The sequence below is a fragment of the Lepisma saccharinum genome, chromosome 21 (assembly GCF_977018435.1).
Source record: "Lepisma saccharinum chromosome 21, izLepSacc3.1, whole genome shotgun sequence".
NCBI lineage: Eukaryota > Metazoa > Arthropoda > Insecta > Zygentoma > Lepismatidae > Lepisma > Lepisma saccharinum.
Genome location: NC_139249.1, coordinates 2320674 through 2335653, shown reverse-complemented (window position 1 = coordinate 2335653; position 14980 = coordinate 2320674). Strand labels below are relative to the sequence as shown.

The 14980-nt window shown below is 38.9% G+C and overlaps 1 protein-coding gene across 1 annotated transcript in view; it reads left to right on the top strand.

The window, feature by feature from the left end:
* The window catches only part of LOC146004296 (uncharacterized), a 953900-nt gene that overhangs the window by 524614 nt on the left and 414306 nt on the right, over window positions 1–14980 (top strand). Inside the window, exon 3 of the mRNA XM_083143016.1 lies at window positions 10930–11060. Coding sequence (XP_082999142.1) covers window positions 10930–11060 — 131 coding nt within the window. The remainder of the gene's footprint in view (window positions 1–10929; window positions 11061–14980) is intronic.

Here is a 14980-nt window from a genome sequence, read left to right as displayed (position 1 = left end):
GTTGACGAAACTTGTGACATATCCATCCGTGGACAATTAATATTCTGCATTCGAACTGTAAAAGGTAAAAGTGCTCCCCTGTGCATAGCACCACGCCATGAAGGCGTATAGGGGGTGTGGGGGTAACGCCCCACACTTTCTTGATCCGGTCGTGAGTGGGGGTGATGTGATCAGCATCACGCCCCTGACCGCCTTTACCCCCCAGGGTTTCCCCCAGGTACCCATGTTATTCGACGCTGGGTGGGCGCCGGGGCCGCTTCCATCGTTAGAAAAGTTCCCGGATTTGAACCGGCCGGGGATCGAACCCGGGACCTTGAGCATGGTAGTCAGACGCGTTACCGACTGAGCCACTGCATTCGAACTGTGAATAAAAATTTTGATATTTTTGAGGAATTCATGGGCTTTTATGAGATTCCGAACACTGAGGCCAAAACTTTAAAAAGGGAGGGAGTGAGTCATTCATTCATTTATTTCAGTTATCAGAGCCCCCCAATAATTTTGACAAGTCGGCGCCCCTGCCTTGATACATAACGTTTTGCATAGTTCAAGGGAAAGAAGTGGGGGCAATTGCCCCCTCGCCTCCCTAATCGACGCCACTGGTTGTTACCATTTTAATGGTTTGTTTTTAGTTGTCAACAAACTGGGTCATTTTAATGGTTTTTCCAGAAGTTTTCACTGCTTTCAATTGAAAAAAAAATGATTTTATCAACGTTTTGTGGAGGGGCTGTATCCCCATCAGCTACCCCCTGCACAAAGGACATATCAAATCTAGCCGCAAGGTGTTGGTTCATTCTGGTTCTGATTGTGGTGCGTGTCACATCCCCTATCTGCCAAGAGTCTGATGTTGTTATCAATTGGGACAGTTCCTGGCCCGTCCCCAGAGTAAAATGCCATTAATGCACCTCGCCATATCGGAACTTCGGTTTCCATTATGGCCACCTGAAGTGCATTTGTTGCCGGGCGATTAATTGTTTAAGCCAGGGTGAACCGCAAATTCTGTCGGCGGTTCCTGCTCAGACCCGAATTAATTCTTGATTTAGTTTAGTTGTCAGTTCTATGCAGAGCGGCTGCGCGAATCAGTTAAATATTGGAATTTTAAAGCTCCGTTGGAACTTAATGTATTACGTCATATTTGCCGTAGAAGGCTGACACGTTCTTTGATCCAATGAACATGATTTAACTAAAAGAGCAAATAATAAGTTCACATGAAAGACACGAAAGCATACACGTGATGCCTCTCAGGGTATGAGGTAATATCTCTCTTCGTTGTTCAAACCAAATAAAAATCAAAGTTAAGTTTGCACTAAGAAAAAGGAAGTCTATTTTACTTCTTTGCAAACTAAATACTTATATGCCTAACATACAATCCTTGTCATCAAAGAAATTAAACTTCTTATCATTCGACTTTATCTTCTATTCAAAAACCGAGTCCGAACTTCCAAGTCCAGACAAAAGACACTCGTAATTGCCATGGCAACAGCTCTTACCAAGATAAGTATATACAGGTTAGTCACTATCCTGATATTATCAGTGATAGGTAAATTACAGAAATTAAGATTAAAGAACAATAAACATTTGTACAAGAGAAAAAGTAATTAATAACAATAAATATTAGTGCAATGGGAAAGAACGTGTCAAGGTTGTTGTGATTGAGACCAGGCTTGTATATTATACAACGGCTGCAGTTATCATTCTTCGAGCAGCGTGTACTGCTTCGCTCTGCCCCTCGATCCCCTCTGCTGCTATGCGTGGCATTGCTCCATAGATAATATTGGATTAATATTGGATAAGAATTTAAACTATAAACATCATTATTCTTACATCTTCTCGGATTCATATAAACGTCTTGGATTTATAATTAGGTCAACTAAAGATTTTAAGAATACGCAGGTGTTAATGAACCTATATAATGCAATCGTTCGTTCAAGACTTGAATACTTAAGTGAAATTTGCGATTCATTTTATCAAGTACATTCAGATAATATTGAACGAATTCAGTTAAAATTTTTACGATATTTGTATTTTAAAAAGTATAATCGTTCAGCAGTATTAAATAGAATTTCTTATAATTTTTTACTTGTAGATTTTCAGGTGCTACCTTTGAAACCTAGAAGATTAATAGCTCAATACTTTATAAGATTATGAATTACTTAATAGATTCGTCTGAAGTGTTGCAATATTTTAAACTTAGTGTTGACCAATAATTTTTAGGTGTTTGCTTCCTTTTTTACTGATAAATCGAGAAACAATATACATAAATCTTCAGTTGTTATCAGACTATGCACAAATTATAACAACCTTGTTCAAAATGGAACTAAAGTAGACTTCGCGCTTCCTTTTATAACATACAGCTCAATAATAAAGAGATATATATTGTCATTGCCTAATCATCTAAATTCACAGTAAATTTGATTGAAGTTGTGTTTGTATTATACTATTTTTATCGATACTATGTATTTAAAGTCATGCCTTATACACTCTCATATGGATTTGATATTTGTACAATTTGTGTAATTAATCTTAGTGTTCATCGACTATTGTGCGATGTATAATATGTTTGTATCTGAAAGTATTTAGCAGTACTCTGTTCTGATTGTACTATATTGTGTTTGTATTTTGTTCTGTTACTTTGTGTAACATACCTACCGCCATTTTTATCTTTTTATCTATTTTTATCTTTTGCTTTGTATTTTGTAGTGGCCGCGGTGGCTCAGTCGGTAACGCGTCTGACTACTATGCTCAAGGTCCCGGGTTCGATCCCCGGCCGGTTCAAATCCGGGAACTTTTCTAACGGTGGAAGCGGCCCCGGCGCCCACCCAGCGTCGAATAACATGGGTACCTGGGGGAAACCCTGGGGGGGTAAAGGCGGTCAGGGGCGTGATGCTGATCACATCACCCCCACTCACGACCGGATCAAGAAAGTGTGGGGCGTTACCCCCACACCCCCTATACGCCTTCATGGCGTGGTGCTATGCACAGGGGAACACTTTTTTTCTTTGTATTTTGTAATTTTGTATTTTTGTAATTTTTAAAATGTATATTTAATCTTTATTATAAATATTTTTAATATGATCCTTTGTAATTGGAACTATTGGTTCTGTTAAGGATCTTTTGCTGAATAAAATAAAAAATAACCTGAACAGGGTATAGTATTTGATTTTCTGATTGAATTTGAAACTTCAGATTATTGCGGACGTATGAAGGGTTGTTGAAAGAATTTTAGAATTTAGAATTTAGAACTTCTTTATTCATGGGCGAAGTTCAGCCTGTGGGTGCTCTACCACTTAACGTTCTCTTCCTGTGATGTATACTCTGTCCCCGGAATCTGTTGAGAAAGGACATGCACAACGGCAGAGAAGAGGGGAGGGGATCGGGCTGGGCAGAGCGAAGCAGTACACGCTGCCGCAATGACTGTTAGATTCAGTCGCTTTCCCCCCTCCATGCAATCGCATTCTCTCTAACGTGTTCATTGTGGAGCCATCTCGCGCCACTACCTGTCGCTCAGACTTCTTTTCGTTCGCTTGCTCCAGAGACAGATTATAGGTACGAGGTGTGCCGGTTAATAATTCTTAATTTCGTCGCTGGATGGCGCTGGAAGCAAGGGTTGGTGCAAAGTCTCAACTGTTACGTCAGTGTCTTGCCAGGACAGTAACTGTCAACACGCCGTGGATGTGCAACCGAGTGCGAGTGATCGTGATATTGGGTTTGTGTGGGAAACATGTTGTGCATTTGGTGGGATCAGAAGGGTGTGGTGTACCATGAGCTTGTGAAACCCGGTGAAACAGTGAATGCCGTTCGCTACCGTCAACAACTCATCAATTTGAACCATGCATTGATCGAAAAGCGCCCCGATTGGGCGACAAGACACGGAAAAGTGATTTTGCAGCACGACAACACCTCATCACACACAGCGAAAGGCGTCAGACACACCATTCTGCACTTGGCTGGGAATTCTTGCCCCACCCGCCATACCCACCAGACTTAGCCCCTTTGGACTACCACTTGTTTTCATCGATGTCTCACTCCCTTTCCCTGCAACAATTACGAAGATGTCGAACAATGGCTTGCTGACTGGATCACCTCAACATGTGGACGATTTTTCTGGTAGGGCATCCACAATTTGACGGACATATGGGCACAATGTATAGCTAGCGATGGAGCATACTTTGAATAAAGCATTTGTCATCTTTCTCCCCAGATACGCTTGTTTTCTTTCGAATCAATTAAGAATTATTAACCGGCACACCTGGTATGTATGTATGTATGTGTATTATTACTACACATCGGATTTTTAGGTTCTAAAATGTGTCTAAAATAAGCTCTAAAAATCCTAAAATAGGTTCGAAAAACCTTAAAATAGGTTCGAAAAACCTTAAAATAGGTTCGAAAAATCCTAAAATAGGTTCGAAATACCTTAAAATAGGTTCGAAAAAACTTAAAATAGGTTCTAAAAATCCTAAAATTGGTTCGAAAAACCTTAAAATAGGTTCTAAAAATCCTAAAATAGGTTCGAAAAACCTTAAAATAGATTCTAAAAATCCTAAAATAGGTTCGAAAAACCTTAAAATAGGTTCTGAAAAACCTTAAAATAGGTTCTAAAAATCCTAAAATAGGTTCGAAAAAACTTAAAATAGGCTCTAAAAATCCTAAAATAGGTTCGAGAAACCTTAAAATAGGTTCTAAAAATCCTAAAATAAGTCCTAGAAATCTTAGGTTAGGTTCAAAAAGTCCTGAAGTAGGTTCAAAAAATTTAAAATAGTTCAAAATTCCTCAAAAATGCTGATTAGGTATAGTCACCGGCATTGAAAATGCGACACTTTTATCCTGAAATACGCTCTATCTTACATAACGTTATGTGTGTTGCCTAACCCTACGGCGATGGCAGAACTTACCGTTGGAAATTTGCTATTAAAATCCACTCTTCGCCGTATAGTTAGGCAACAATCTCTTTTCATGTTATCCACAGTCAAACTCCGCAATCTTGGCTGTGAGGATCATCTTATATGCTGAAAATAATCTTCCAACAAAAACATAGTCAGTGGTGCAAACTTTAATGCTGAAATGTGAGTTTGCAAGGCGTGAATGCCACAGAGCACCAAAGTGATGCGAAAGTGAGCAAGACCATACGGATCAGAAGTTTGGACTGTACACGTAACAGTGGCACCAGACATTTTGTTTTGTTTAGAGCTTTGAAAAATCACATGGACTTGGAGGAAAGTGAAATCGACAGAGAGTACGTTTCAAACACGTTCGTCATTGAATTTTTTCGTGAGCAGACAAAACAAATGCCTCTGTGTGACACAAAAATTATGTAAAAGCTTTAAAAAATATAAAAAACCTAAAAAAGGCTGATTTCGGCGCCTAGACCTAAAATAGGTTCTAGCAAGCAAAATAGGATTTTCAGGCACTCTAAAACTTCATCAGTTGTTGCGTTTTTTAACAAAACGCTGACGTAACTTATTATTTTTTATATACCTGTAAAGGAAAAATAGGTTAAAAAACTAAAATCCGAGGTGTAGTGATAACGCTTTAGTCTTGTAAGAAAAGGGTTCCAGGTTTTATCCCGGTGAAGGTACATTAGAAAGTGGTTCGGATCCCATTTTAAATTGTAGGCCTACCCCGTCCAGAACAAACTGAGAGTCATGCTGTCTTCAGGCATTGTCTTGCTTCATGACAATGCCCGACCGCATCTTGCCGTGTCAACGATTCCACTGCGAAGTTTTTGATCACCCTCCCTACATCCCAGACCTGGGGCCGAGTGACTTCCCACCTTTTCTCTTCGATGAAGAAGTGTTTTGGGAGGACGGTGTTTCCACACCAATAAGGAGCTTCGGGACACAGTGCAGACCTGGCTCAACAGACGCGCGGCACTTTTTTTTTGCAGAGGGTATTGGAAAGCTGGTGCATCGGTACGATAAGTGTCTGAATCCACTTGGGGCTTACTTGAAAAGTAGATGATACGTGTACGAAACATTTGTCAATAATTCACTGTGGGTTTGATTTCATGCCCTATCGGAGGTTGAAAAAAATAGCCCTCGTACATTAATCTCGTAGTCATTTAATGGGACTGTACATTTAATACAAAATACTAATCATGTTAAACCGTAAGTAGTGTCATTATCATTAACCTGTAAATAAGCATGGCAGCTGATAGTATCATTGAAGAGATTGCCAGAATTCAGCTACAAACACTACAAAAAAATATTTCAATTTACAATTATATAGTACATCCAGAATGTTCTATTTTCACTGCAACAAACATTTCCATAGTAGGTTCATACATACAGTATCAGAAACAGAAAACTATATATTTACACATTTTTTTATTTGCTTTAATCAAGCTGTTAAAATATTTTACAGAGCCGTTTACTAGGAAAAGTCTTTCTATATAAATAAAACATGTATCCAAATGAAATGGTGCCAAAATCATACAAGCAATTTTAATCGTATTTTTTTAGCAAATTCAAAAAATCGATTGAAATCAAAGTAATGATTACTGACAATGCAGTATTTCCCTTCTCCTGCAAGTTTGATTGCCTGCATCTGAGTTACTTTTCTCACACGATGAATTAGCCTAACCGAGCATAAAACTTGGCTTCTTTAAACAAATTATTAGGTTCTAATATATTCGTTACATTCCATCTTATATTGATTGATTGATTGATTTGTTGTTTTAAGTCCACTTTATGCACAGAAAGACTAACCGGGTGTGGGCCTACAGTTTAAAGTGGGATCCGAACCACTATGTGCCTCCACCAGATATCGAACCCGGGACCACTTGATTACAAGGCGATGACGCTACCACTGCGCCATCGAGGAGGCTCTATTACATGTTATACCGGATGGTCCGTTTGTCCCGCAACGGTCACATATCGTGAGAAACACACATCGATTCGGAAAACGAAAAAATACGTGTTTAATAAGTGAAAGAAAGCTATTCAATGATATCACACTTGATTCCCTGGGGGTAGGGTGGGGGCAACTGTGAAATTTTAAATTGAAACCTACATTTTGTATTGTAGAATCGGAAAGAGGACTTCATTCCGAGTCCAACGAGCTATCAACCATCCTCCTAGCTCAATTAGGAGCTGAAATATGGCGATAAAAAAAGTGAAAATTTCATAAAACCCCCCCAAAAATTCAAAGGGATGATGCTCTGCCCCTAATTGAGCTGGAGTGAAGGCGATTGCAGATTCCGAATCTGCACGTCAAGACCTTTCAATAGAGTATATGGAAGGGGGGTCATACCTTTGTTGATGTTTTGGGTTGCATGAAATTTTCACTTTTTTATTTATTTATTTATTTATTTTTATTTTTTTTTGCGAAAATTTAAAATCGTCATATCTCCGTTCCTAATTAAGCTAGGAGAATCGTTGATAGCTCGTTGGACTTGGAATGAAGTTTTCTTTCCGATTCTACAATACAAAATGGGGTTTCCACTTAAAATTTCACAACCCCCGCCCCACCCCCAAAGGGCGGGGGTGGGGAATCAAGTGTGATATCATTGAATAGCTTTCTTTCACTTATTAAACACGTACTTTTTCATTTTCCGAATCGATGTGTATTTCTCACTATATGTGAACGTTCCGGGACTTTTGGACCACCCGGTATATTCTCACTTAACAATGTTGCCTAGTTTTGTCGACTTCCAGGAGAACGTGGCTCTAGACCTGTTACCAACATCCAAGGAACAGACATATACAAGCTTGTGTGTGTGTGTGTGTGTGTGTGTGTGTGTGTGCGCGTCCATAGTAATACACCTATACATACACTGAGGGAAAGTAGGGGGAGTGCTGATGGGGCCACAGCCCCTCCCGAAATTTTGAGAAAATTAAAAAAAATTCAATGAAAGTAGCAGAGAGGTCGGGAAAAACCAGAGGGGTCATGTAAACCCCTTAAAATAGCCCAAGATGCCATCTGTCTTTGAAATGCTAATACAAGGAAGGTTGTATTGTAATTACTTAATATGTTGTACTGTGTCTTCCTCATGCTTCATCTGAAAGTGAAAATTCTATTCGATTTTAATAAATAAATGTTCATATTTTAACATTGGGCAAATCAGATACCCGTTGGGTGAAAAATGACAGACATTTTTAAAATATCTCTACTAGCAGAGGAAATTGACGAGTGAACAAACTGTTACGTCCTATGAAAGTGACATACTTCTTAAAAAAATCTCTTTTAATTAAAGAAACATCAGATTCGACAGTTGATATACTATTCGGCAAACATTTTGAAAGACAACCCTTGTGTAAAGATGTCGATTTTCGAGTCCTTAAAATGAGACGTAAATGATTAGATTTCCTAGAATCTTATTTTGTCTATTGTGATATATTTAGCAATATTATTGAAGTAGTATCTCCTGACATCTGTAGGCTAACTTTACAAAAAATCAAGCATCGTTCTTTTCATAATATTAGTTACCGAACAAAACTCAGACTTAGGCTTCGTATTTGAAGGAATATAAATCTAATCTTCCTTAACTTCTACGAAAATGAAGAAAAGAGAAACCTCCTGTATTCTGTAACCAAAATCCAACGTGAAACTTTGAGTAAAATTTCCTTCACATCGGCACCTTCGTTTCTTTTACTCAGTAAGAGCCTTAAACAGAGTTTTCGCGACGCAACTGTTTCGATTTCCCCGAGGGAAGTCTTTCAGAAACTTTTACCGATAGATGGTGCTGGAGATCTCTTCTTTCTGCATCGAGGCGTACAGATCTTCATGGGAGCATAGCAAAATCTCCGGAACGTCTGTTGAATGCGACTTTCAGAAGGGGTCGTCGCCTTTGCAAGGAAAGAATGGAAAGGAAAAGAAATGGTGTAAGATCTGGACATCTGGAACTTTCCCGCAGGAGTGCTAGAGGAACTTGTCAGAGGTCCTGAGCGTGAATCGGAGGGAAAAAATAAGCGGATGGAAGCAGTGCCATCTGGCGTGAGGCTGCTGAAGCCGGGAGAATTATGGTGCACCGAAGTTTCACGTTACATTTTCCCCCCTCTCGGTCTGTTTGATTTATATTTTAAACTATTCATATTGTAACTCTGGAAAAATTATCACGTACTTTGGTTGTTGTCAGAGTGAAATACGATCTTGCAAACAAATGATTGGTTTTATACAAATTGACACACTTTGTGAAATTTCAATGATACCATTTACTTCAAGTAATTTCAGATAGTAATATTTTTTATATACGAGGGTCTTGCCATAAGTCCTACCAACTATATTTGTTCTGGAGAATGCAGGACCGGCATAAAAATTCGAAATATACAAATGGAAGAGGGCACTGTATGAATGTGATACATGTATGAACAATGCTACATTGACAGTACAAAAACAAAAGAAAGTCATAGCAACTACAATACGAGTTTAATCTTCTGTCCCAAAGAGTGAGTCACGTGTAGTAGCATAGTTCGTCACCAGATGGCAGTGGGAAGTACGGTTAACGCACAGAGGGGTGGAGAACGCCAGTGGTGGGTCAACATTTGAGGAGAATGGAAGTTACTTTGCGTGAACGGCGTTCTTAAGTGAAAATAGCCTTTCTCCGCGGGTGAACTGCCAGGGAATGCCACAGGGGTTGGTGAAAGCTATCAGGGACAAACGTGCTAACCTTCTGACCAGCACATAAAGCAGCTTTGTGCGGGAGCTACTCAACTGGTTGGGATAAGAGGTACTAGAGCACCCACCATACTAACCTGATGCGGCCCCGTGTGATTTCGACTCGAGAGGACGTTGACATCGCCGTGAAACGTGTGATGTCCCGACTCAGACCTGATGAAGTGGATGGTATTCGACACACATTTAAAATATATTTTCTCATTTTAAATTCGTGTCTCTTTAGAAGCCTCCTTTGCAGATGAAGGGTTGGAGTTGTAGCCCCCCAACCCCCTGTAAATCCGTTCTTGTCTTTAAGACATTTCAAAGGTGCGAGTTGTGGAGCGCATCACATACACAACCAGAAATGCATCAATTGACACAAAATTTTGTCTCCAATAACGCATTGCAGTGTATGAAAAAACCAGTAGTTACGCACTTGTGGTACATCATAAATCACACAGAAATTCATGAAATCGTATCAATCTCTAAATAGAGAATTATATTAAGCCAGAATTCATAACCTCAATTATTACCCGTTGCTCTCTAACTTATTTCTTCTTCCGATCCTATGGTCACTACCCTGCAATACTCATTGATCAGCACCTTAACTCCAATAATACAGGAAGATTTGTTAATTACTGACATGGCATTCTTTGAATGCCTGATAGAGCAACGGCCGATGATTGAGGTTATGAATTGGGGGGGGGGCAGTTTTCCACCAATTTTGCCAGATTTTGGCCCAGCACAATAGCATGTTAACGGTAAGCCGTCTACCAAGAGAAAGTACATTGTCACCCAATCGCCGCTATTCTGTGCAAAGTTTTTAAGGTAGGACGTAAGTTGTAGGAATTTCAGCTTCCTTATTATTATGTCGCTTCCCCGATGACTCAGCGGTACCGTCGTCGCCTTGTAATCAAGGGGTTCCGTGTTCGATACCCTGTGGAGGCACATGCGGGTTCGGATCCCACTTTAAACTGTAGGTCCAGTCCCGATTAGCCTTACAGTGCATAAAGTGGACTTAAAACACACGCTAAATCAAAGCTTATTAATAAGTCCCTAGAAATGGTATGTTTCTCCTTACTGTAAAATTGAAGCCCCCTCGTAATTTATTTTTTTTCAAATCCTGGCAACACTGAGCTTTAATTATAGATAACAATAATACTTAAACATTTCGTAACGTTTCTTAGAGATGAGATATTGTAAACATTGATTTAGTAAGTTATCAGAGACACAGATACGTTGGTTTTCTGAATTAAAAAAAACAAAAACCGCTTCGCTTATTATTTGTGTTGCATTGGCAACCCTGTATTAATTTTCCCTTCCCTCTTTTCGTTGCAGGCGTCACAGCATGACCGGCCCCGGGAGATGGGAACTGCATCTCCAATCCCACAGATACGGGAACCTCCAGACACAGGTCAAAGGGACAGCCCTGACCAACTCTCACTTCAGTCGACAAGCCTCAACTGCAGGTGAGTGTGTATTTGTTTCTAGATTTCTTACGTTTGTGCCACTTTTGACTAAAACTAGACATAAGCCTAATTTTGAGTATGCAGTGTTAAGATAGTAAGAAGCTTAGATACATTTATAAAAATACTAGCTGATTACCCGCCATGCCCGGGTATTTATTTATCCCAATCTTCTATCAAATGTCATCGTGAATGTCAACAATTAGCTTAGCGACTCCGAAAACTATGGATTCCACACTAATATCGGTCGTTTTCGATTATTTTTACATGTCACCCCCTTCCGCCCCACCCCTAGAGGTGCCAGGTGTATCTTACCCCCACAGTGTTTCTTTCCAGATTGTAAGTGATATGTGTACCAAGTTTGGTTGAAATCGCTCCAGGCGTTAGAGAGTTATGCCGTAACAAACATACACACATACATCCACTTTTGTATATTAGAATAAGTATTAAATCGTTTGCGCATGTGTGAGTTTGCTGTTATAATTAGGGAACGGAATTTACGGTCCAGCACCTTTTCAAAAATATAGCTGTTTTCAAACCGATCGTTTGAGACTTGTATTTTAGGACTCAATTTGAAGTAAAACTGAGGAGTTAGCTCCAAAAAGGGCACATAGAGGAAATGGCAGTTTTCGGGAAATCAGCCGTGAAAGATTTGTTACAATAATACTAATACATGTTTATTACAAATTGATGCCTATTAATCAAGAAAACAAATAACATATTCTCTATACATGAAACAAAATGAATATGCAGGTATTAATCTGTTTCTATACCGATATGACAAAATTTTTGCATGCATGTTATATGCCCTTCTTATGTAGAACGACTGAAACCAAAAAAATACATATGATTATAGCAAGTAATGTCTTAATAACTGCTCGTGTCCAAGAATACATTAGATTACTGAAATGTTTGGAATATGTAGTATGGGGAAGACCACAGAATAGATATGGAAAGTGCTTAGAAAAGCAGGCATTAAAACTTACAGGAAGGGAGGAAGAAGCATCTTAAGAATAGCGAAGAATGCAAACAAGAAAAAGGAAAACTGGAAAGAGGAAGAGGAAGGGATTATCTACGAAGTGAAGTGTAAAGAATGTCAGAGTGTGTACATAAGAGAAGCAAAAAAGAGGCTGAAAGACAGGTTGAAAGAACATAGTGATGATGTACGACTTAAGAGAGAGAGAAATGCGATATTTAAACACACGAGAGAAACAGGACATGACATAGAGTGGGATGAGGCTAAGCAGATAGGAAGGGAGAAGAGAATACTAGTGAGAAAATGGAAGAGGGCCAAGGAAATAGAGAAGAAAGGTGAAGAAGACACAATGAACTGGAATGGGGGACTGAAGTTAAACAAAGAATGGAAGAAGGTGTTAGAAAGAGTGGAAAGGACAAGAGCGAAAGAGGAGAGAAGAAGGAAGAAGAATGAAGGAAAAAGAGCGTGAGATAAAGAGTCCAACCACATTCACTTTCAGGTAAAAGTACAGTTGACAAGGGAAAGCCACCTGCTAGAATATTCCAGAATAACTTTCTAATAGTCTGGATGGGAGTACTGTTTGTGTATATATATCGTCCTGTTTTTGTACCTTGTTACATTTGTACTTGGTGCAGTGTCTGAAGAAGACCTTGCTAGAAGGTTGAAACGTTACGTTTAGTTTTATGTTTTATAATAAAATAAATTTCTGACTTGGTCAGCAATTGAGTTTTTCATATCATGGAAACAAGGCTTAATGGTGTTATAGATTACTGACTCACACATGTTATAAAAAAGTATCATTCTGTAATTTCCCAACTTTTCAATTTCCATTTCCATCACTATCTTCATCACTAATTTCCTGAACAAATGGATTCATCTAGGGGATGTGGTGTAGCTACTTTCCTCTAGTAGTACTTCCATCCAGCCAATGCTCTCTTGGTCCATGAACTTGAACAGTGACCTTACATCTGCCAATTTGCCCTTTTTTTATATCTGTTGATTTAGCACCATCTGGATGAATAGTGCGCAACACAGATCGGTCACACTTTGTTTTCCAGTACTTAAAAAGGCAAACTGTAGGTTCATAAGTAGGTGAAGCCAGCCAAGTTCCATCAGCTCTGTATTTCATTTGCACATAAGACTGTATTCGGAAGTTGTTCCGACCAATAGGATTTTTTTAAAAAAAAAAATAGGCTCCAAGGCACTCCTGAATTTCTGTTTCTTTTGTTTACTTCTTGTTTCCATTCACTCTTGTTTACCGGTTTCTTTCCACTCAGTTTGGAAACCTTTAATGCTTTTTTCTGAATTAGTAGTAGTAGGCCTACTCGTTTTTACAACCGTCTAATGCTGGAAAACACACAAAATGGAATCCTATAGTATCATTTTGTAGAGCAGAACGAGAGCTATAAAATGGTATAATACAATCATTGCATCCCCAATAGTTCCCAAGATAAAGTAGCAAAACCCGCGAGAGAAAACACGAACTTCAACAAAACTTATTCGGCAGAACCACAGCTCTCTACGCGGTCCGCGCGCATTATATACAGAAGGCGCACAAAAGGAGAGCATTGAATAAAGGCCTTTTCTCAGCACCTTTTTTTGCACCTTCCCGCCCCTCTTCCGACCATAATTATGCATGCACCTTAAAATCCTTTCCCTGGTTGTAATAAACGCCGATATTCTTCAAGTATACGTCATTTTTCATTACCCAGTGCCCTTTCACGCCCAGTTATTGCTCCCGCCTGTATGTATTCTCCTTGTACGCGTGCAAGCTGAAACTTGCCCCGCGAATGGAAGAGAGCGAAGATAGCTCAGTTATTGAGAAGTGTGCTTGTGATGTCATTAATGTTTGGTGAGATTGATTGATTTTTAACTGTTTCAATCTATTTTAAAAATATATTAAAACACGTGGGAGAAATATTATGAGAATTATTAGTTCAGAAAACTACGCAGGATTTGAAAGGTAAGCTTTAGAATATTTAACTTAACAATGGCATTGTGTAACTGGCTTATAACTTTCTAGCACAATATGGTCTTGTTTATATAACAAAATTAAGACAGTAGTGACAAGGAAACTTGAACGATTAAGTATAACCAGCGTTGGAAGGGGGGTAGAGGCATGACAACACCCCCACACTCATTAGAAAAATAATACTTCGTAAAATCAAAGTAACTTTCCAAGTATTGATAAAATTCTTGTGTGTGTGTTTTTGCCCCTCTTTTCCGCCACTATTGGCTGATCGCGACGATGATGATCAAATAGAAGAAAATATATGGTGAGTTTACCACTTAACACCATCGGCGAGTTTCTTATGACTTACTGTTAAGCAAAATTTAATATTATGTGTGATACAATATTAATATACTCTTAAAAAATAAATTTGTAACTTCGTAGCAGAATAATATTTCCGAAACGGATAATAAATTACACAAACTATCAATACCACCTCACAAAATTACAGGGGTGAATCGACAGGTGGTATTTTGAGGCCCAGCTAAGGTGTTTCCCATGGGGGTGCTAAAAAAAATTCAAATATAAAGTGAGGAAGGGGGATTGAACATGATTTGGTATGTCATTTTCTATAAAATAACTTTTTAGGATACATTTTAAAAGTAGCGTCGCCAAGGGAGGAGGGCGGAGGCACTGACCCCTTCCAAACTTTTACGTGGCTTAGAGGAAAATTTACTTTAACATTATAAAAACCATAGAAATCAATTAGTTAAGAAACTTTACATGTTGATCACAATCAAACAACTACTACGTATTAAGAATATGTAGTATAATTATCTAATGAATGTTATTAATATATAGAAATCTATTAATAGCCTATATATCTAAACTGGGCTTCTCAAAGATATCATTCAGTTGACTTGGTGTTTTATGTCCACTTTATGCACAGTAAGGGTAATCGGGACTGGACCTACAGTTTGAAGTGGGACCACTGTG